The following is a 22,558-nucleotide window of genomic DNA, read 5'->3' as shown; positions in this document are numbered from 1 at the left end:
TACCACACGGTGTTTTAAATATGAAGGAAGTCGTTTTTTTATATTATCAGACGTTGACATCAGAGCTGCAGATACAGTATTGAGTATCAGCATAAAACCCTCATTCTATCGAAGGCATTTCTCAGACTCCTATTGTTTCTTTTTCGATTAGAAATTTGTTTGGGCGTTGAGAAGGTAACATTACCATAGAAGAGTATATTACATTAAATAATATTAGGTACTGTTAATCGTTGACCTGACTGTTATACTATCTTATTTTTGGCCGCTTTCACTTCTTAGTTTTTCATAAGGGCACAGCCCAATAGAACGGGGTTATGAAAAAAATAATGACATGTCGTTTTGCACATCTGAATCTGTAAAAAATACATTGATGCTTGTTTGTAGTTTGATCCAGGAATGACAGGACAGCTGTTACTTCACCTGCTTTTGAAAGGTAGGCTACAACATCTCTTCCACTCATGCAGTTTATTGGGAACGTGTTTATGAACAGAAAATGATTTACAAACATGTATTTGTGTACTGAACCGTGGTTGTGAAATATAAACTGAGTTTGGGCTATTAAATATTGGAATAAAATATTACTCTCACGTTTTAGTGGAACGTTCTAATATAGTGGAAATGTTAGCAAAACGTTTTTAGAACATAGTGACAACATATATGTAAATAAATGTTATATGTGTGTGTGTGTACTTGTACATATATCTTTGTGAGGACCGGTTTGAGTTTTAGACCTGTGGAGGGAGGACCAAGAGAGTAAAGTGAGGACATTTTGGCCGGTCCTCACTTCCTGAGACCCCCTTAAAGGGCTGTTTGAGGGTCAAGACTTGGTTTTAGGTTATAATTAGGTTTAGGGTCAGGCACGTAGGTCTGATGGGTCTCATTGCATCAATGCAAAGATATTTGCAGAAACGTGTGTGTGTGTGCGTGTGTTCATGTTTGTATATCCCGGTGGGGACTTAAACCTGAATGCACACCAACACATGGAGACTCGTGTCACCGTGGGGATCAAAATTGAGGTCCCCATGGGCAAAAAAGCTTATAAATTGTACAGAACAATATTTTTTAAAATATTTTTTGCAAATAGTTTTCTATGATCTTTAGGTTTAGGGGTTGGGTTAGGGGTAGGGGATAGAATATACAGTTTGTACAGTATAAAAAACATTACGCCTATGGACTGTCCCCACGGAGATAATAAACCAGACATGTGTGTGTGTGTGTGTGTGTGTGTGTGTGTGTGTGTGTGTGTGTGTGTGTGTGTGTGTGTGTGTGTGTGTGTACCTTTTCTCACAGGTGTTCTACTGTATGAGACTTTGGCATGGGAAGTGAAATTGCCAAAGGAAATCAATGGTCTCAAAGGTTCCTGTCTGGTTATACCATGTTCTTTCTCCTACACATCGTATCCACCCACTAACCCCAACAGAGTTGTGTGGTATCAGTGGGTCTCTAAAGGCTACCCTTTAGTTTATGATCCCAAGAATCCTTCTAATGTAATTGACAAGTTCAAAGGAAAAACTGATTTATATGGCAACACTTGCAGTCTTCTCATTACAAACCTGGCTCAGTCCCACCATGGAGAGAAATTATATGCATGGATTGACCCAGAAAGTGTTGGATGGCGCACATACAAGTTTTATGATGTCACATCCACGATTTTTGTGGACGGTAATAGTTCAAATGTCTTTATAGTGTTCACAAGTCGTTATATGTTTTTATTATTCTTGATATCATATAACTAGGTTTTCTAATTATAATGTTTCTGCTTATTGTAGAAAGCCCACAGGAGCCCACCATCAAAGTTTATGGAGGCGCAAGGACCGGTGAAACCATTACAGTGACATGTGAAACCTACCACACCTGTCCGTACAGCAAACCAAACATCGCTATGAGTGGTATAGAAGGATCTGATCAAATACATGACATTTTTGGAAATGGTCTTTGGAAAATCATGCTGACACGCACGGGTGTTGTGAAAGCTGAGCACTCGAATATCGAGTGTACCGTGACACATTATGGAGGCATAACAGCAAGAGCTACAAAATCACAAAGTGCAAAATGTAAGTAGAAAATGACCATATATGCTTGCTCATGTTTGATTGTTGTGTTACACTTTTAAAATCAATTTAAAGGGGTCATATGACACGGCTAAAACGAATATTATCGTTTGTTTTAGATGTAATGCATCTAATTTTCCACATACCGTGCATGTTTGTATCTCCTCTCTGCCCCGCCTCTCTGAAACGCACACATTTTTTACAAAGCTCATTGCTCTGAAGAGCGAGGTGTGCTATGATTGGCCATCTTTTGTTCCGACACTTTCATTTTTGCAATTTTACGTGTCTAATACATGCATGGGCAACTTATAACACCAAAGACACAGAAAAACATGTAATCGCGCCATATGACCCCTGTAAGGCGTACAACGTAAACAATATCTTAATTTTGCATCAATGTACAGAGTAAAGTAAAGTGTTATCTATCTGAACTCATGTTCCGATCGTCTTAAAGTTGAACCAGTTCCAAGATTTCAATGTAAATTTCAGGTGTCAGTTATAATATAACCATTGAACCTGAACTGGCAGACGTCATAGAGGGGGTTGCAAAGAACTTCACTTGCACCGTCTACTATTCCTGCCAGAAAGAGAATCCAAACATCTCATGGAACTATAAGGACATGCAGGTCACAGGAAAGAATGAAAGCCTAACAGAGTTCAATTCGGCCATTGTTTCTTCCACCGTAACCTTTGTGGGTGCTAAAGAGGATCATGGGAAGAAATTGACATGCACAGGAACATTTTCTGAGGGAAGCATCGCAACATCTGTTGTTTTACATGTCCAACGTGAGTTTTGTTTAAAACATGCACATGTATATGATGTCTGATTTGTCCTGTAGCTATTCTCATGATATATACATCATAATGACCAACATCCTTTAGTCTTTTCACAGTATGAAGCTGATGTGATGACCTTTGACGTGAAGACAACTGGACTTTACATTATAGTCCCCTCATCATGTGTTGTGCTTCTCATTTGCACTTTGGCTGGAGTCGTCAAATGCAAAAAGAGTCACAGGTACGTGTACATCATTATTTTGATTCTTCACAGATATATCCGGGTTTTTTTTGTTTGTTTTCTATACACATCTGACGCTTTATTATGATATTTTTTAATATTATTTGTAGACCGTCACCTGATAAGCAAGAGTCGCGACCTGAACAAAGGTACGTTCCTGTTTTTCTTTTCTGTCATATACATCTTTTTATGAGTTTTTCAACTGTTATTAGATCTGGTGTTAGATGTATGAAGAGATACGTGTCTTAATTTAAACTCGCGTTGACAACATCACACCATTTGTGCACAACACTGGTCATTTAAGGAAGCTCTATCTGACAGCAACGAAGTCGGCAGACATAAAAACATATTATATAAAAAGTAATGAGAACAGAGTACTGATCTGTACTGAAGCATTTATTTTCCCACGTATTTCCATTTTGTTTCACCAAGTTTCATGTTTTCCTAGAACTGGTTAAGATTAACAGGCATCTTTTATGCTTCTATAAAGTAATTTACTAGAGAATGAGACTTTAAAATTAAATATAAAACTTTATAAAATATGAAAGTATAATCATATACAGTATAGAATCTTATGTATCAAATACGCAGCATCACTTATGCTGCTTTTAAAGTGTGAATTATAGTGTTAGTAGGTTATAGTATGTAACGTACGTAATGCGTTCTCTGGGCCTAAGCAACTTCATCACTTAAAACCTTCACCTAGTGTTGCTAGACTATAGAAACTAGCTGTATATGTTTATCATTAGATCTGTGACTTGTGATTGAAATCCTTACCATGATTTTTAGATTTATGTCTTGTCTATTGAATGTAAATGCATTAGTTTAAGTATAAATGAGTTATACAATAAGAAAAAAATTATAGCGTCTGTTTTTTAAATATCACAGCATCATTGTTCCCTTTTTTTGTTGTGGTGTGAATGTTAACTTTACTTAGTCTCTGTTCACAGGTCAAAAGATGTGTGTTCAGTGTCAGAAAACAAGCCTTTCTCCAAACCTCGTATGGCATCACCAAACAGGTATTGAGCATTTGAACCTGCTGTAGTCAGTCTCTGAAACTGTAAATTGTTTTATAAAATATAATGTTCAATATTGTGGTAGACTGATAAGATTTTTATAAATGTGCTAAAATAATATGTTTGTTTTTGTTTTTTTTAATTATTTTGCGATATGTTATGAAAATAATTTAACGTTTTAATTCTTATTGGTTTCCTGTGCATCTCAGTCAGCGAAAATCCCGCTCTGTAAGTATATATCTGATCATTATACCATTACTTTACATGACATTAAATGTTACTGACTGATCTGACCTCTGTGTCTGTTCTCTCTTGAAACATTCTTTAAATTGAAGGATTATGAAGATTATTACAGCAATATGGAAGAACTCAACATGTATGGAAACATCTGATGAAAACGTTCCACGTCGCCATAATGTGCCCTAGAAAATCAAATGATGTCATATTAAATATTAGCATGAATATTTTTTACACGTGCATTTCATACTAAACGCATTATGTTTACTGTAACTTTGTTAGAACATCTGGATGTGTCTTTGGCTTTTCAACTTCAGTGAGCAAGTTGAGCAAACATTTGCATACGTGTACCAATTATGTATCATTGTAAATAAAAAAATATTCTAATGCTGTTTTGCCTGACATTTAAAAATTAATAAACCGTAGTTGATTGTCACGGCTCGGGGTGATCATCTTCCTGGGGGTTTTGTTGTGTTGTCTAGCGTGTGGCACTGCTGATTTCCACTCTGCACTCACACTCCTGCCGACACTCATCTCATTAAGACCGCTTGTTCTGGTAATTGCCCCACACCTGTTCGCTATTCTCGCCTCGTTTGATCCCTTTATCTCTCCCCTGTGTCTTTCGTCTTGTGTCTGACCTTTGCATGTTTAGCCAGCTCAGACTGCCCCAGACGTAGCTGCTGCTCGTCTGTAGTTTACTGCTTTTCTGATTTACCACAGTCCTAGTCTTAGTCACAGATCTAGTCTTGCCTTGTTTTATGCCTAGAAGTATTACTCACCGCTTTCTTGTTACCTCGCATCCCTTGGCCTCTTCTTGTCTCCGTCAGTTCCCGTTGGCGTCCCGGACCACGATCCTCTCCATCACCCGGCTCAGCACTGTCAGCTTTTGTCTACTGGTCCCACAAGAACGGACTACTCTCACCTCGGGAGGCTAAGGTGGAAATTACTCCCCGCACCCCAGTTACAGTCACTGTCATCAGCCGTGGATCTACTACACCCGTAGAGCGGAGAGTTGGCCCGAGGACTCTTCTCCCCAGACCCGCGGTCTGGAGTGGGTGCTGCCTTCGTTTGTGGACTATTGACTGTTTTCAATAAATCTCTTGTTTTCCCCGCACTTGGGTCTCCTGTTTTGTGAGTCGACCATGACAGTTGATAAAACATTTGTGTTTTATGACAACGTTCTCAGATTTTTGGTAGAGATCATCACATTTTTTCCCTTGCAAGTTGGGTCAGATGATTTTACATATTTAAACTAAGGTATGGTTGATTGATTCATCACACACTTGTCAAGATGAGGGAAATATTTTGCTTTCTTGAAGGCATACAGAAAGCAAGAAAATAAATTATGCATTTTGAGGTCTTCACTTCCTTATTCTAAGGGTTAAAGGTTCTTTCACTTCATTTATTTTGGAGTATTTAATAGTCGACTCTCAATCCATTTGCTTGTGCCGAGAACTGAACCGAGAATGTGAAAATAAAGAAGGAATAAGGTGTGTATGTTACATTTTCATCTTTTTTGAGAACACTTGCGCTTCTGTCTGTATAGAAGTCACTTTTTGGGCATTTCAGGTTTTTCTCTTTATAGTAGGTGTAAGTTTTGTGAATTTTTCTGAGGCTACATGCATGTTGAGGAAATCTTTGGTCTTCGATGTTTAAATCAAAGTATATTTATAATATACTGTAACTATTACATATTTTTCCTATCTTATTCTTTTTCAAACAATCTGAAGGGATGATTTAAAATAAAATATGAATAAACTATTTTTATGCTAAAAATATTCATATTTTTACACAAGAAATGTATAAAAAGTGCAGAAATGTTTGCAGGTGATTTGTAAAAAAAAATGTATGATAGTAACATGAACTATTTCTCCTAGTGTACAAGAACAACGTTTTCAGCGGAAGCTATGAATTTGTTACTTTGTTTACTTTTCCAAGGTAAAGTGTTCACTTTCTTCTCTTTGTTATAAATATCATTGAGCTTCTGATGTTTTGTCACAGTACCGTGATATTAAGAAAATTAGAAAAAAGAAACACAAATTTGCATAAACTGAGAACGAGACAGTAAACATCACCAGTGGCTTTTTTTAGGTGTTGCTAATGACTTTAATAAATAATAATAACAAATATGCCTGTTAAATGAATTAATTCCATTTGTTTTAACCAGAATCAATAAATTCTGATTTAGAAAATCTCATTGTATTGTCCAAAATCAAAGATCTTTCATGTTTCATTTTATACCAAATCATTTTTTGAAATATTGCAGCCATAAAGCTTTCCACTGCTTTTTTCTCGCAGGATTTATGCTATATGAGACTTTGGCATGGGGAGTGAGAATGCCACATGAAACTCATGGTCTCAAAGGTTCCTGTCTGGTTATACCATGTTCTTTCTACTACACGTCATACCCACCCTATAGACCAGATAGAGTTGTGTGGTATCAGTGGGTCTCTAAAGGTTACCCTTTAGTTTATGATGCCTGGTATCCTTCCTACATCATTGACAAGTTCAGAGAAAAAACTTCTTTATATGGTGACCCGACAAATAGAGATTGCAGTCTTCTCATTACAAACCTGGATCAGTCCCATCATGGAGAGAAATTATACGCGTGGATTGACCCAGAAAATGTTGGAAGGGGCACCTACAGGTTTTTTGACGTCACCTGCACGATTCATGTGGACAGTATGTAAATACTTTTTTGTTTCTAAACCAAGTTTTCATAAATAAACCTAATACATATTTTTGAAAAACAAAATGACGTAATAAAGAGGAATGATTTTCCATAAACACTGATGTCATATTCTAACATTTCTACCCGTGTAGCTGATCCGAAGCCGCCCACCATCAATATTTATGGAGGCGAAAGGACCGGGGACGACATGACAGCGGCCTATCACCTATCACAGCTGTCCACACAGCAAACCAAACATCATTCTGAAGGGTATAGAAGGATCTGATCAAATAACTAATGACCATATTGAAGATGGTCTTTGGAAAATCACTCTGACACGCACAGGAGTTGTGAAAGCTGAGAGCTCAGACATTGAGTGTACTGTAACACATTATGGAGGCATAACAACAAGAGCTACAAAGAACAAAAAATCAGCGTGTGAGTTAATGCATGAAGAACATGTGTAGCCTTACTTCTTCTGTAGATTTTAAAGAGGTGTATTCAGTTTTTTGCTAGCGTCTTACATTTAATTTCAGGTATCTATACTAAAATAGCCATTGAGCCTAACCGTGCAGATGTCGTAGAGGGTGTTCCAAAGGACTTCACGTGTACCATCAACCATTCCTGTCTGAAGGATCCTCCAAGCATCTCATGGAACTATGAGAACATGCAGGTCTCAAACGGGAATAAAAAACTTACAGAGTTCAATTCAGCCACCTCTTCCACCATAACCTTTTTGGCCGACTAGAAAGACGGCGGGAAGAAATTGATATGCACAGCGGAATTTTCTGGAAAGAACGTCCAAGCGTCTGTTGATTTACATGTACAATGTAAGTCATTTGATAACATGAAATCATGGTCTGTAGTTTTTCCATGTCTCAAAACTCATATTGTTTTCTTTTGCTTATTTTTTCAGACTATGAAACCAGACTTGTGGATCCAGAAATCAAGGACAGTATGTTTTATGTATTTGTTTTCTTTATATTTCCCTGAGCTTTATCGGATATATGAAGAGTTTGGTTCCAAAATGAGAACTCCATTTTTATTTTATTTTTAAAAAATCATGTTTTTTATCATGTTTTTATTATGTTTTTTTTTAGATATTATGACTTAAATCAGAACAAACCAACTGTAGTTTGATTGATGTTAGTTGGAATGCACAATAAAAAAACATGATTTTAGATTTTTTTTTAAAACTGAGTTATTTTTGGAACCAAACTCTTTATATACTGTAAACTTGATGGAGAACCACTGGTGTAAATACTGAAATCCTTTTTCCAAATGCGTAATAATATTGATGGTGTATATTTTGTATATTTTTAGCTGATCGCGTGTATGAAGCCGACGTGGTTCCCAGGCTCACCGCTTTACCTCGTTCCTGTGTGGTGATACCCTGCAGTTTTAAGATGCATGAGGAACTTGCCGTGCATCTTTGGGTTCGTTGGGTGTTGACGAAAGGTTACATGTTCCACACCGGACAGAGAGACGTCTTGGACAACTTCAAAGGCCGCACAAAACTCCTTGGAAACCCAGTTGATCAGGACTGTACGGTCGAGATTGATAACGTGCAGAACCATGACAATGGACCGCTCTGTTTCCGAGCACAAACGGAGAAGAAGGAATACCTTTTTAACCACAGCTGTGTGTTCATTGCAATGCAAGGTACAAAAATATTCACAACAATGTTTTTGATTATGGCACTTTTTTGAGCAGTGTCACTTTTTGTATCAGTGATTGTTTTCTCAAGATGCACACCAGAAGTGTTTGTTAAAGCATTTTTATAAAAGCAACCAAAATATGAAGATATATGTAGCCCTATAGCTTAAGCTGAGCCTTGTCTGTGAAACCAGGTGTTTAACTCTTTTATCTGATTTTAGGGTGAAATAACAGCACAACAGTCAACTCTATTAACTTGTGCTTGTTGTTACAGTATATTGGCATAGAGGGCTAACCTTGAAACATGATCACATATGACAAAAATATAAATGTAAAGCTTTTAATGGCTTAATTAATTGCAATAGCGATATGGTAGCAATACTTTATTAATAATACAAATTTTATTATTTATATCCATACAAACATAACACAATAGAAACCAAGCTTTAACTAAAACAACTGACTTAAAGGGTTTTTGAAGAAAACATCTGCTAACATTCAACATGTTTAATTCTGTTCAGTAGTAACATGTTTTACAGCTTAACTCAGAAGTAACACAGTTTATTGGCGAAATTAAAATATGGCGTATAAGAAACACGTGTAGCAGTCTTTTTATGCACAAAACATTACACTCATCACACCAAGCATATAGCACCAAACATACAATCAACAGCATCTTTACAGTATCATTCACAAAGATGTGATATTATGTTATTGTAATGAAACCCTACTCTGAACATTTTAAGGCATTTTGAGGAGTCAACAACCCACTTGATGATATCACATATCTGTCAGATATATAGATGTTTATGTTTTTATGTCTGAATATGCAGTCCGGTCTTCCTCAGAGCTAGTAGTGCCAGAACTGCTAGAACTCTTCTTCCTAGGTTCTCTGACACCAGGTTTATCAGTACAAGATACAGTTGTGTACTTGACTTCGTCTTCCTCACTGGTATCAGACTCCCAGTCTGTGCTTGTGAGTGGAAGTTTTGGAGCACATGCAGAAGAAACGTTCTCATAATCGTGCAGCTCCGACTCTGAGGAATTCTGAGAGGAGGGAGAAATAACCAAACAGACTCAAAATGTAGCATCTAGGTTACAATGTGTTACGTTATTTACAGTTTACCGCAAGAGTTTTACTTTTAATGAAAGATTTGCGGGATTCAAACTTTAATGAATACCATGAATGTCATGAGTGTCCAAGTATGGACACAGAGATGCTTTTGGTAAATGGTACAGCAATACCTGTGACTTTTTGTTCTTGAACACTTTGCTGTAGATTGCTGTGCTAGAATCATCAGATGCTCTAAAAAACAATAATGTGAAATCAAAATGGTCAAAAGATGCCAAAAATATGTCTACACACTGTAAAAAATTCCTACAAAGATAAATCAGCAACTTGAATATAGAAATTTTAGTTGGAGTCAAATTATTGTTTTGCATATACTAAACAAAATTAGCCTAAACGTGTTTCTTATTAGACTTAGATTCTCAAGTTTTTGTCCAAAATGCTTCAGAAAGTTTGCCCAACTTACAAAACAGTATTCTGAACAAATTCTGAGCAGGAGTTTGAAAGTTCCCAAGATGCATTGCAGCATGTTCAATTCTGGGTTTCTTGTTTGTTTTTCTTTTAAAGATTAGTGTTTTAGTTCTTGCTATCTTAATGTATGCTTTAATATTGTTGTTGCTGTTAGTTATCTGTCGTGTTTAGAGTTTTTTTTAATGAATTATGGTTTTGATTGTTACCGTGCATGGTTGAGGTTTGTGTGTTTAATGTTGAGGTGTAAGTGCATTACACAACGGCAAAACAGATATAAATGCACTCAACACAAACTGTTACACAGTTATTCGATCAAAGTTTTGGTCTATTTGAGGCAGATGTCCAATTGTAGTAATAGACAAATGCACCAATCTATATTCTCTATTTATGTTCAGCCAACAAAAAATATTCTGTTCTGTTGTTCATTAGGTGAACTTGACTATGTTGTGACAACTAATGACCAAAACATACATTTTTTAAGTTGGGTGAACTTCAGTCTCTGTTTTTTTAGTTAACTCAAAAACGTGCTTGTGATAGGTTGCCTTGTTATTTTACGTTGACTCAAACATTGTTACAGTGTATGTAAACCTCAAGAAAAAGGATAAAATATTTTACATGTTTGAGCATCAACGTTGTATGAAGTCATAGCAAAATGACAAACAAAAATCATGTTACTCAACTTAATGTTGTTCTATATGACCTTCTTATGCCATATGATTTTATCTTGAATTTTCTTGATTTACTATTTATAGTGATTTTTTTGTGATTTTTGTCATTTTCTTTAGTTCTTTAGTTTCTTAGTATATGATTGAATAATGACATACATTTTCAGTTATGCGCTGCTGTTCTATTAAATAGAATATTAGTCAAATCATGGGAATTTCAAATCTTAGATAGATGTAATATTTGTCTTAAATCTGTTTTTACCTTTTTGCGAGCTCGTGTTGTCTCCTGAAGTCCAAAGTGACGTAGTTTATTGAGCTATATTCTTCATATTCTTGTGGTTTGGCGCATCCCTGTGAAAAAAATAATCTGAAGAACTTGCTAGCATAAAGCCGTCGCGCTTTTTAAAAATGAAAATCACAATTACCTGTTTCATTTGTGGCAATGTAATCTCAGAATACACTTGTTGGGTATTTGACGCTGGCCTTAAAAGACAAAGATCTTTTTGAAATGGAAAGATTCACATATTGATCCCTCAAGCATCATATCAGCAGATTTTACCTCGCACTAGAGACCTGTGCCCTCGCAGGACCTGGAGAATGGAGTGTTGTATAGAAGTCAGCGGTTCTTCCACGGCTTGAATCAGCAGCGTCTGCCATCGCCAGATTCTCTCGACTATTATTTTGAGATCCCTGGGTGCATTTCAAACAAAACAGCGATTTATTAGACACAAAAGATACGTTATTGTCTTCCCTGCTTTTTTATATACAGTATAGTTCAACTTGTTTAGGCAATACAAGCAAGTTTGTGACTGTGAAAGAGCGTGACAGGAATAATTGGGGGAAAAGCAGTGGCAGTATTATCTACTCCAATTTGTTGATGTAATCTTGCCTTGATGATTTTCCTGCCAAAATAAAACAGCAATCATTAGAAACTGACCAACGAGACGGAGCTATATTCTAATAAACATGACAACTGATATTAAATTAACAGATGATACAGGCTCACTATTCTGGTTCATGTCATTAAATATGTAACATTTGCAACCCGCATCATTTTGAAATGTTAAGGACTGTACCTGCGTAACAAAAAGATGGCTAGAGCGATGAGAATCAACAGCAGAATGATGGGGAAAATAACCTGATAGAGTACTGAAAGACTGCCAACTGTATATTAAGAATGAGATGGGGAAACACAATTGGATATATCTGGATTTACAATACAAACTGCGAAGCTAATGAAGCAACTTTATCAAAAAGTAAATGTGTGTAAAATAACAACAGAACAAAAGTCTACACTTACGTTTCACCTTGATATTTACTGGTAGAGATTTTGCTTCTCCAATGATATTATTAACTATGCAGATGTATTGACCGGAGTCAGCGGTCTGCAGGGAATGGAAGTGAAGTTTCTGTGATCTTCCCGCTGTCGTTAATTCTCCATTGAAGATTTTCTTCCACTCATAAGAGGACGGTGTTGGTTTGGATTGAGTGTTACATGCAAGAGTCAGCTCGTGTCGTGTCATCTGCTTCCCTTCAGATCTAACACTGACATTTTTAGGTGCATCTGCAAGCGCATGCCAAATGACACGATGGAATCATGACAAGCATTTTCCTTTGTGTCCTAAATGTATCAAGTATAATTATGCATATACCATTCAGGTTAAGGTTTAGGCTCACTTGACGGATCTTAAAATCTTTTTTTTAACAAAACCTTTGGATCTGAAGTCTGAACAGACTTATTAATTTCTCTTATTACAAAACAAGTGTAAAGAATTTTGCTTAAACGTGCTGTCTTCTCATGCTTAACATAGTCAACTTGTCAAAAAACGAGTTGGGCGTATTATGTAGTATTTCTGTGCTCGATACACTCCCCCAGCGATCGTACAGGTTTCGTAAGGTTTTTTTTGAACATATAAAACTGTTTTGTAACAATTTTTCTTAGTCCCTAATTGGACAATTCTCCCAGAAAAGCACGCGGCACGCCCACGCGGCAGCAAGGAGAGCAGGAGAAGGAGCATGCGCAGACGTCACTTTCACTTGTGTGGAGGAGAGAGAGAGAGAGAGCATACGTTCGCGAAGTTCAGGTGTTTGTGTGTTCACTGCATTTGGGTGATGAATGTTATATAAATGGTGGATATAACGCTGGATTTGGAGATCGTTTGAAACTGATATATGGAGCCGTCCCAGCGCTAAAAGATGCCGGACATGAACCGCATGCGGTGAGTGAAACTGATGTCTGTGTTTTGTTGGCAATGGGTGCGCACGTGCTTTAGTTCAGCCTACCCCTCCCCCCCGCACGCGCCGTATGCTTTTGGAAATAATCGTACAGCTGTTTCTATCTTTTATAAATGTGATCAAACTAAATACTCTTCGAAGATGCGATGTATGCAATACTACTCTATAGGTAGTCAAGATTAATATGAGATTGGCAGAAACCGCGTGTGTTAGGGCCGCTTTAATTAAGGACAAAAAGCCAGCAGGAGTCCAGAATGGATGGGAGCTAATACCGTTTAGAAACCATCTCAGGGTGAGATCCAAAAAGTGGTGTAGTGAAATTCTAAGAGTACATTTTTACAAATTTTAGGCAAAGGTAGATCCTTTAAAATACAACATACAGCCGTGGGAAAAATTAGACACAAATTTGTCATTTCATTTTTCTGTGGCTGTATAATTCTATTATAATTCTATTAAGGGATAGTTCACTCAAAAATGAAAATTCTGTCATCATTTATTCGCCTTCTCTTAATTTTAAACCTGTATGACTTTCTTTCTTCTGCAGAACACACAAGAAGGTGTTTTGAAGAATGTTGGTAAACGAAACCTGTTAGTCACCATTGACCTTCGTTGGTTTTGTGTCCATACAATAGAAGTCAATAGGGACCGATGGTTTTTGGTTACCAACATTATTGTTGAAGTTAAATAAATACAAATAAAACTAAAAATATTTTTTCAGTCATAACAAATACATCTCAATTGATGAATACTCACACAACAGCTCTTCTTCAGTGTGGTTTGTTCCTTCTGAATTATCTGCTGTGCACTTATACACACCTGCATCCGACTCTCTTGCGTTCAGGTATATTGTAACCTTGTTGTCAGATTTACTGATGTTCATTTTATTCTCCCGCATGCTTCTGAGGTCAGAGGGTCCGCTTACTATAAGATTTGATTCAGGAGAGCTTTCAACTGTGCAGGTAATAGAGATTACTCCATATTCTTTTTCACTTTTCATGGCCAACATAGGTTTAGAAGGGGCATCTATAGAGTTTGAGAAGATTGGACGTATATAAATAGGTTGTTTGCAAAATCCTTGTATATGTTAAATGTTTGCATCGTGTTCTTTTAGCAATAAATGATGATCTCACAACAGGCAAATCATAACACATTGTTCAATGTTTAGGAGGCTGCAGAATTTGCTGTAGTTTGAAGGAATACTGATCAGACCGTATGTCTGGATATATCTAAATAAATACTTACAAAGAACAGTAACGTTTATGGATTTTTCTTTTCCACCAATATCATTGGTAACCGTACATGCGTACGTCCCTGCATGACGAATGGTCACCGTGTCAATGGTTAAGACTCCAGTTGTTTTTGAGAATGAGAGAGGAAGCGATTCAGATATAGATGTGTGTTTCCAGCTGTATGAGTTTGGTGGAGGGTTTGCATCAGCTGAGCAATTAAACATTACTTTGGAGCCTTTTTTTACAGAGGTTTCGCCGTCTATCTTAATCTGATGTGGTAAATCTATAAAAATAATTTAAAAAGTATTTGCAGGCATCATTGTCTATAAATTCAGTATCAGCATGAATATATTCAAAATCAAATCCAATCCCTTTTATTGTCACTTAACCATATACTGTACACAAGTGCAACAGTAGGTGAAAAACTTTTCAGAAGTTTCATACAAAATACAATTCTAACTGAAATTGTATGAATTATGTAGCCTATCTTATTGAAAAAAAGTCCTCGCTGAGCCTTTACATTTATTTATTCAGCAGATGATTTCCAAAGTGATAAATGAGCAAAATAAGACAGATTTGTTAGATGATATTTCATTACTACCCTAATAGTTCACTAATACTAACTTAACATTTGTTTGCTGGAGGTTCTCTGTCAAATAAATTAATAAATAAATAAAATAAAATCATACTTACACTTTATAGATACCTGGAGACTATTAGATTGTGATGTTTTTATGCTGTTGATGGCGTTGCAGTGGTAAGAGCCCTTATCTTCTGGTCTTATTTGACTGATAAATAATATCTGGTTGGTTTGTTGCTTTATATGTGATCCATTCAAGTACCAATTAAACTGATGGACTGCTGGGTTACTGCCCCCTACTGAACAGTTCAGTTTCAGCTCATTTCCTTCTTTGAGATTACTGATGTTGACAGCTTGAGTCACTCGGACATCTTTTGGACCATCTGAAAAATGTAGTGTACAGACACGAAATCAGAGATGTTATTAGAAGAAAGTTTTTTTTCCATTATTTCCCTTATTTATGAATGAGAGCAATAATTAACATTGAAACCATTATTAGGGTAACACACATGTTTAGGAATGAAAGGCCTTAAAATTACTTTTTAAGTAAAATTACTTGAAAAAAGGTCAGTTAAAACCAAACTTACATTTAACAATGATGCGAATTATATTCGATTGAACTTCCCCATGCTTGTTTTCAGCTTGACAATAGTATTCTCCGTTGTCTTCTGGTTTAACATCATGTAGTCTCCACTCAACCAGTTGTGTTTTCTTTATCCCGTTTTTGAACCATGACATGGTGACATTAGGGCGCCCTCTAGAGGTACAAGAGAGAGTGAAAGAATCTCCTTCCTTGACATCCACAGGGCGTACTGTTGCTTCTGCCTTCTTTGGTTTATCTAGAATAAAAGCAGAAATAAAGTTGAACTTTACTATTTTATAAGAGACATTTTGAAAATCTGATGACTGAAGCATATGCAACATAATTCATGTCATGAAATCACACTATATTGTATCAGATAAACACAGGATTTATCATACACACTCACATTCTACAGACAGAGTGATATTTTTGAAGAGACAGCTGTCTTGAGTCTTTGCTGGACGGCAAGACAACATCATGTTATCATCCTCCCATGTTGGTTTGATTTTGAGTTTGGTGATTTTTTTGCCTTCATTGTTCTCTTCTGTGATTTCCTTGATTGGTGATGTCATTCTTTTTGGTTCTTGTCCTGGTTTATGGAGAATCCACTCAGGATTAGATGGGCATGAATCAGAGGTTGAACAGCGAACACTAAATTCATCCCATTCTTTGACTGAATCCTTCATCTCTGATGGGTCAATGTTCAGTTTGCAACGATTGTCTGAAATGAGGAAAAAAATATATTGCAAGATGTCTGCAACTGTTATTTAGAAGAACCTTAAAGTCAGATTTGCTTTGGAAACCATACAGTTTTGCTGTATTTATGTCGTAGAAGTGATATTGAAATCCCACATTCTACACAATCTGTACAACATATAAACACAGAAAACACCGTGAATCCAGTATCATTCAGGTTTATGATGATTTTATTAATGTCGTGAATGTATGAAAAAGCATGAAGATGTATTAGCATTCATTTAAATGCACAATGTAATTTAACAAATGTGGATGTTTGTTATTCAGAAGAACATTTAATATATCTCCATCAAATAAAACATTGCTCACCTGTAACTGTGAGATTCATAGCTTTGCTCATGTACTTTGTGTCTGAGTCAATTCTAAAGCTGTAGTTCCCACTGTCTGACTTTTGTAGATCATTGATTTTTAAATCACATTTCCTCCAATAGTCTGTGGCTTCTTCTGCTTTACCTGTAATGAATTCCACTCTACTCGAGTAACCTGGTGACTGAGGACGATCATCTGCGTTACTGTATACGATAGTCCCAGTATATGACTTTTTATCACGATCATAATTTGGATCCTTAAACCACAGAAGTTTAATGTTCTGATCATATCCATGTTTGTAGGTGCAAGCGATGGTAACACATGACCCTTCTGCTTTTGTTTCTTGTGTTTCTGTGACTTTTATTAATTCTTCACTTGAACCAGTGCCGGAACTGAACACAAGAACTGCAGGAATAAAAAATGACTGACATTTTCATGTACTGTATATCAATAAACTAAGACAGACTTATATGTTCAGTGTTTAATCCACAAAATACGCACCAATCAAAAAGAAAGCAGTTGATTCAGGAAACATCATCTGTCTGTAAAGTGTATTCAACATCTATAGAAATAAACACATGTGCATTATTCATTTGTAGCATCGGTGTTTTCTCTCGACAGGTTTGATGCTTGTTGTTGCATGTGTGGGTGATTCAACGTGTATTTTGAAAATCACAAGCGCGAAGGTCGTAGTTGATTTATTTCTACGTTTTAATTGATCCACCTTGCCATGCCTTGTAGAGCAGATGTTTGACATAGATGTCTTTTTATTATTAATCATCAACTTGTTAATATGCAATTACTTTTTTAGGTTGTAATGTTTGCTATTATTACACTACATTTGTTGTGACCCATTTTTCATCATAGCACCACATAAATGAAACAGGCCTCCCTTAAAACGTCCTGTTGTGATTGTAGAAATACACTTTAATACACAAGGTTTACAGCCAAACAGAATATGAACCACCACATCCACCATCCGCACTTCACAACTATGAAAAATCTGTTAAAAAGCCAAATTAAATTTTGGTTTTACCTTCAAACTGAATCCGTTGTTCTCAATGAGGAACTCGTCAAAGTTAAAATTACTTTTAAATGACAGCAAGAAACAAAAGGGGAATTCAGATCCCCCTGTGTATCTAATGCGTTACCTTTGCATACTTCAACATTCAGACATAAAAGAAATCGGCAAATATGACAGATTGCTGGTAAGGATCAAGAGAAATGCTAAGTTCTGTTATTTGAGCGTGAAGCGCACTTCCTGTCAGTGGTTACTTCTGTGTCTAAACTATTCAAAAAATAGAACCTCTTCTGATGGGTCTTTCATGTTGTTTATCAGTGCTTGCACGGTGTACAGTGTGATTCAATTCAAAAAGAAATATTTTCTATTATAAAACCTGCTGCTGAGTAAAACTTTCAGAATACCTTTCAGAATACGTTTAGGACCATCTGTGAAATAGTTTAATTCAGCATGATTTACTGAATGACCAAACAGCATCTCTGTACTGAGATTTTTAAGATGCATGTAGACGTGAAAAACCTTCACAATGTAGTGAATTGGACAGCTGCAGCAATGCTATTTATAATTGAGTTCCTGCTAAAGATCAGTTTATGACCACACACTAAGGGTGTCTTGTGCTTTCACTCTCAACATGCCCACTAACTCACTAACATATAGGCAGAAATGTCTTCAACTGTCTATCAGATGTTCTCAGTGTGGTTAACGTGCGGTGCCTTTGTAAACACACACCCATTTACTGTAACGTATGTGTAAAGATGACAGTTGACTGAATTTGACATGAGCATGAAGAGTTCTTTGCAAAAACAGATAACTCCGTTTTATTAATTTGCATAAATCATGTTTTTTTATTGTGCATTCTGTTTTTGAACCACACTGCACATGTCATTGGATTAAACCGTGTACAAATCAAATAAATTGTTTCGTAAAAAAGTATAAAATAAAATGTCTGACACATACTGTATAAATTCAAGAACTTCTGCAGAACGCGCTTGTATTGATGATCGTCTTGCGTCATCGCGTTACGTCAATGCTGAAATCGCCATCACTGACACACGTTGACAGGTAGAAAAATATGAATCACATATGTGTTTTAATAGAGAATGGGAAGCTGACTCTGTTGCATGTTGCAGTGGCGCCGCCATCTTGGGAGGCTCATACCTCACTGCTATTATTGTTTTGATATGTACCGTTACTTGTTTTCTTTGATATGGAGAAACCGAAAGTGAAAGAACCAGGGGCTTTTCCTGAACGACTCTGCGTGATGCTATTGCAGTTTTTAACACAGCAAGACCGACCTACCATAGTTATATTTCCTAATCAAACAAGGAAAAATAAAACACCGCATTGAACGCACTAGCAGCGATCCTCCCAAGATGGCGCAACATTCAACACGGCGCGACGTAGCTTCACATTCTCTATAGTGATGTAAATGACACATTTGTTTGGTTGTTGTAAGAATACACTTGTATGGATATAGTCTGCAGGTTCAAAATTATTTATTGTAAACAAACAAGTTAATGATCAGAACCCCTAGAGGGCGTCATTCTCTCTTTTTTTGTCAATTACATTATGCTTGTCATTTGGGTAGACTGGCACTAGACTGGTAGACTTCACCAATGTGAACTAGAGGTTAATTGTTGTTAAAGACATTTCTCTTTTAAGTTTCTATTTAACTAAAACTAAAACGAATGCCACTAATATCATTTGTTCTCTGTGATATTAAAATGTAGTTTGAGAGTAGCTATTTAGAGAGAGCTGTTGTTCAATTGGTTCAGAATTACTTTAGTAGTGCAATGGGTATAGTATCTCAGTATTTTCAGTATTTTCAGTCTATTCAGACACATTTTGGATCTTTAAACGCACACGTTTGAGTTATAAAAGCTTTTGTTTGAGATATGAGGGCTATTTTTCCCTGCTGACCTCACAGCTGGAAAAGAGTTTGTTTCTGTTTTTAGGCTTGTGGTTAACACATCTTAAAGTAGTTCACTCAGAATTAAAACATTTGGTCATTTACTCATGTCATTGCAAACATGTATGACTTACTCCTGCAAAACACAAAACTTATTTTATTAACATAAAATTAATATGAAATGCCTTAAAAATGACTTCCTTTTTCTGTTGCATTTCAAATGTTTTTTTAATTTCATGTGAAATGGTTAAGAATAAAATGGTGCTCAGAGACAACATGAGATGTTTTGAAATCAACGATGGGAATTTTGGCCAGTTAGGTGTGATACACTCCTCCTTTATCAGTGTTTAGATCACAGTTGACACTGAGTAGTTTGTCATGTGTTTTTGCAGCTCCTCGTGCATGCCTGCTTAAGATGAAGCTGGGCATTGCACATAGCAGCTAAGAAGGAAATGAGCCTAAAAGTTTGCAGACAAAATCCTCTTTCACTATGTGTTAGACCATAAAGAAAAAGTACATTGTAGGAGAACTGATCTTTAAACGCTTTGAGATAGCAGCAGCAGTACAACATAAAGTACAAATCAAATATTTGCGTATTCCAGCTATTATAATTTGTACCCCAACAATGACAAAATGTGTTCTACTGTCTTTCTGTTACCATAGCAATCACTTTCTCAGCATCAGCCCCCATGTCATCAATAGCAGCGTTGAGCGCCTGTAGCATAACGGTAAAAGATCGACTAACGGACCTAGCTTGTCTTGGCATGGCCAGCTCCACGAGTCTTGCTTTAGCGGTACTGGTTTCCTTTTCGGCCTCCGCGAGACGTCTTTTAACCTCACTCTTGCTGACCTCAATAGAAAGAGCACATGACCTCAGAGCCTTCAGCCTGGATGGGTCAAGACCCCGCTGCCTTGCCATTCGCAGCAGAGAATCATCGTCCAGGCAAAGTGAGATCTGAGCCTTCGACAAAATCCTTACGGCCACGGTAGCGTCCACCATGGAGGCCACAAAGGGCACTGGAATGGCAGAAACCCCACTGGATAAAGATGCCGCTGCCCACACCAGTGCCTTAAACGCATCTTTTTTCTGGTTGACCAAAGAGATGGAGAAAGCGGGCAGCGCCAAAATAAGAGCATGTGCCCTGATTTCCGGAAGGTCGCCCCGCATCACCTCTAAAAACGTTAGAAAGTCCAGTTTCTCCAAAGCAGATGGGTTAACAAGGAACACCTTTGGTAGTGGAACCCCTTCAGCCTTAAGCACTTCTAGACTCGCTTTCTTCTTCGTTTCCTGTGTTTTCTCCGTATCGGTTATGGAGGCTAATGAGACAAAGTAAACCGTCTCCTTTTGTACATACCGCAGTTCCCTCCACAGCACCACACTGTTCACACATGGACTCTCTGTGAATGTCAAAATGATGGCATTGTAGCGCAAAACTTTGTAACGCTCTATATAATCCTCTGCTTCAAAATGAGAATCGTTGGGGATTGATGGCACATCCCAGAGCCGAAAATCAGGATGCTTGGGATTGGGAAACACAGCGAGTTCCTCCGGGGCAGCAGAAGATGGAACACGAGCCGCTTCTTCATCTTCTTGGCCGAGTCCTCGAAGAGAGTTGATAAAAGCAGCTTTTTCAGCACTTCTGTCACCTGCGACTGCGATGTTAATTCTGCTGATCAGCATGTCCTCCACGGCATCTTTTATATCTGAAATATTGTTCTTCTCTATGGATTCCTTAAGGGTTTCTATAAGGTTAAGACTCCTCAGCACATCAGCCATGTTTGCCAAATGACAGATAATCTACAAATACACAAGACGAATAGTATTTTAGATTGTGTTTTGCATGTATTGAATGTTGTAAGACATGTATTTTCTAAATTTACAACATCTATCCAAGTTATTTATATAAATGTGAATGTTACATTTCTATTTCATTTTTAATGGCATTGCTTAAAAAATGTTTGTATATAACAAAAATAGAAAAAAATACCTACAGTTATACTACAGAATATAGTATTATATGAATATGTATGTACACAAATAACAGCTAATGCATTTGTGTTTTTATTTATTTATAAGGACAGTAAATAAAACAGGTTTTATTCAATTGAAACACATACCTTTCAGATCATAAATAATGACGGCCGGAGTGGGGTATATACCAGTAGGGTATATGCTCAGGTGGTGTGAACTTTACATGCTGACACGCTCACAAGCTATTTAAGGATTCCCTGTAGAGTGTGGAACATTCTAATCCTGTTATCTGAGGCGTAATCCAAAACATGTCATCTCATAGAAGCTGTCAACAATGTAAACGACAGCACGGTGTCAATAATGGAGTCCATGTTACCCTGTTGAAAAAGACAGCATATGCTGGTTAGGTATGTTTTGATGCTGGTTTGCTGGTTTGTACTGGTTTAAGCTGGTCATGTGTTGGTCCTTAGCTGGTAAAAGCAGCATCAGAACATACCTAACCCAGCATATGCTGGATTTTTCAAGAGGGAAGCCCACCTGTTGCTGCCCTTTAACTGTTTAATTGACTTTTTTCTTAGAGTTTTTTAAAATAATGTTTTTCCTCTACACCTGGGAGTTATACATACTTGGTGGTGCAAGAACAAAAACAATAGCTGTGTCCCTATCTTCTGTATAGTGCCATATTTTGGGCGTCCGAATTTTGTTGTGGCGTCTGAACAATAATTCAAAAACAGTCAGTTCTGGTCCTTGATTCAGATTGGCTGAGCCGATTTCTGAAGCGAATTTTGCTCACATTTTCAGTATTTTCAGTCTATTCAGACACATTTTGGATCTTTAAACGCACACGTTTGAGTTATAAAAGGTTGTGTTTGAGATATGAGGGCTATTTTTCCCTGCTGACCTCACAGCTGGAAAAGAGTTTGTTTCTGTTTTTAGCCTTGTGGTTAACACATCTTAAAGTAGTTCACTCAGAATTAAAACATTTGGTCATCAAAGTGTGGATTATATATACACTGTGAGAGTTAATTTGACCTTTTTTTAACACTTTGCTGTGTATGCATATGAAATAACGTTCTTTTTTTAACAGCTAAGGGCGTCGTGCCACAATGC

General features: G+C 36.9%; 4 protein-coding genes across 6 annotated transcripts in view; 2 read left to right on the top strand and 2 right to left on the bottom strand.

Annotated features, from left to right (window-relative positions):
• Positions 1 to 22,558, top strand: part of LOC130564517 (sialoadhesin-like) — a 55,145-nt gene that overhangs the window by 10,724 nt on the left and 21,863 nt on the right. The window lies entirely within an intron of this gene.
• LOC130564518 (uncharacterized) lies at positions 87 to 5,142 on the top strand. The gene is made up of 10 exons (XM_057350614.1): positions 87 to 174; positions 385 to 433; positions 1,291 to 1,662; positions 1,770 to 2,054; positions 2,541 to 2,837; positions 2,934 to 3,069; positions 3,180 to 3,218; positions 4,020 to 4,088; positions 4,295 to 4,313; positions 4,421 to 5,142. The coding sequence occupies exons 2-10, from the start codon at positions 397 to 399 to the stop codon at positions 4,475 to 4,477; spliced, it is 1,311 nt and encodes a 436-aa protein (XP_057206597.1). The 5' UTR covers positions 87 to 174; positions 385 to 396; the 3' UTR covers positions 4,478 to 5,142.
• Positions 8,373 to 17,805, bottom strand: si:dkey-24p1.1 (uncharacterized protein LOC556718 homolog). Its single transcript, XM_057350607.1, has 16 exons — positions 17,583 to 17,805; positions 17,048 to 17,108; positions 16,547 to 16,951; positions 15,888 to 16,202; positions 15,486 to 15,737; positions 15,012 to 15,281; positions 14,332 to 14,601; positions 13,843 to 14,112; positions 12,155 to 12,418; positions 11,931 to 12,018; positions 11,744 to 11,756; positions 11,414 to 11,544; positions 11,280 to 11,337; positions 11,117 to 11,205; positions 9,895 to 9,955; positions 8,373 to 9,696 (listed from the first exon to the last, which is right to left on the bottom strand). Exons 2-16 carry the CDS (start codon positions 17,106 to 17,108, stop codon positions 9,457 to 9,459), a joined length of 2,787 nt encoding a protein of 928 aa, XP_057206590.1. The 5' UTR covers positions 17,583 to 17,805; the 3' UTR covers positions 8,373 to 9,456.
• On the bottom strand, positions 19,729 to 21,849 carry irgq2 (immunity-related GTPase family, q2). Its single transcript, XM_057350615.1, has 2 exons — positions 21,595 to 21,849; positions 19,729 to 21,274 (listed from the first exon to the last, which is right to left on the bottom strand). Exon 2 carries the CDS (start codon positions 21,251 to 21,253, stop codon positions 20,117 to 20,119), a length of 1,137 nt encoding a protein of 378 aa, XP_057206598.1. The 5' UTR covers positions 21,254 to 21,274; positions 21,595 to 21,849; the 3' UTR covers positions 19,729 to 20,116.

Source organism: Triplophysa rosa, linkage group LG14 (genome assembly GCF_024868665.1).
Source record: "Triplophysa rosa linkage group LG14, Trosa_1v2, whole genome shotgun sequence".
NCBI classification, from domain to species: domain Eukaryota; kingdom Metazoa; phylum Chordata; class Actinopteri; order Cypriniformes; family Nemacheilidae; genus Triplophysa; species Triplophysa rosa.
This window is presented reverse-complemented; position numbering and strand designations above follow the sequence as displayed.

Bases quoted from the DNA above. Each gene is read 5' to 3' on its own strand.
- LOC130564518 (XM_057350614.1), top strand. From the start codon at position 397: ATGACAGGACAGCTGTTACTTCACCTGCTTTTGAAAG. The intron at 1,663-1,769 runs GTAATAGTTCAA...TGCTTATTGTAG, and splicing joins ATCCACGATTTTTGTGGACG to AAAGCCCACAGGAGCCCACC. The intron at 3,219-4,019 runs GTACGTTCCTGT...CTCTGTTCACAG, and splicing joins GAGTCGCGACCTGAACAAAG to GTCAAAAGATGTGTGTTCAG.
- si:dkey-24p1.1 (XM_057350607.1), bottom strand. From the start codon at position 17,108: ATGTTGAATACACTTTACAGACAGATGATGTTTCCTGAATCAACTGCT. The intron at 11,206-11,279 runs GTAATTGTGATT...TTTTTTTCACAG, and splicing joins CATTGCCACAAATGAAACAG to GGATGCGCCAAACCACAAGA. The intron at 9,956-11,116 runs GTAAAAACAGAT...ATTGTTTTTTAG, and splicing joins CAACACGAGCTCGCAAAAAG to AGCATCTGATGATTCTAGCA.
- irgq2 (XM_057350615.1), bottom strand. From the start codon at position 21,253: ATGGCTGATGTGCTGAGGAGTCTTAACCTTATAGAAACCCTTAAGGAA.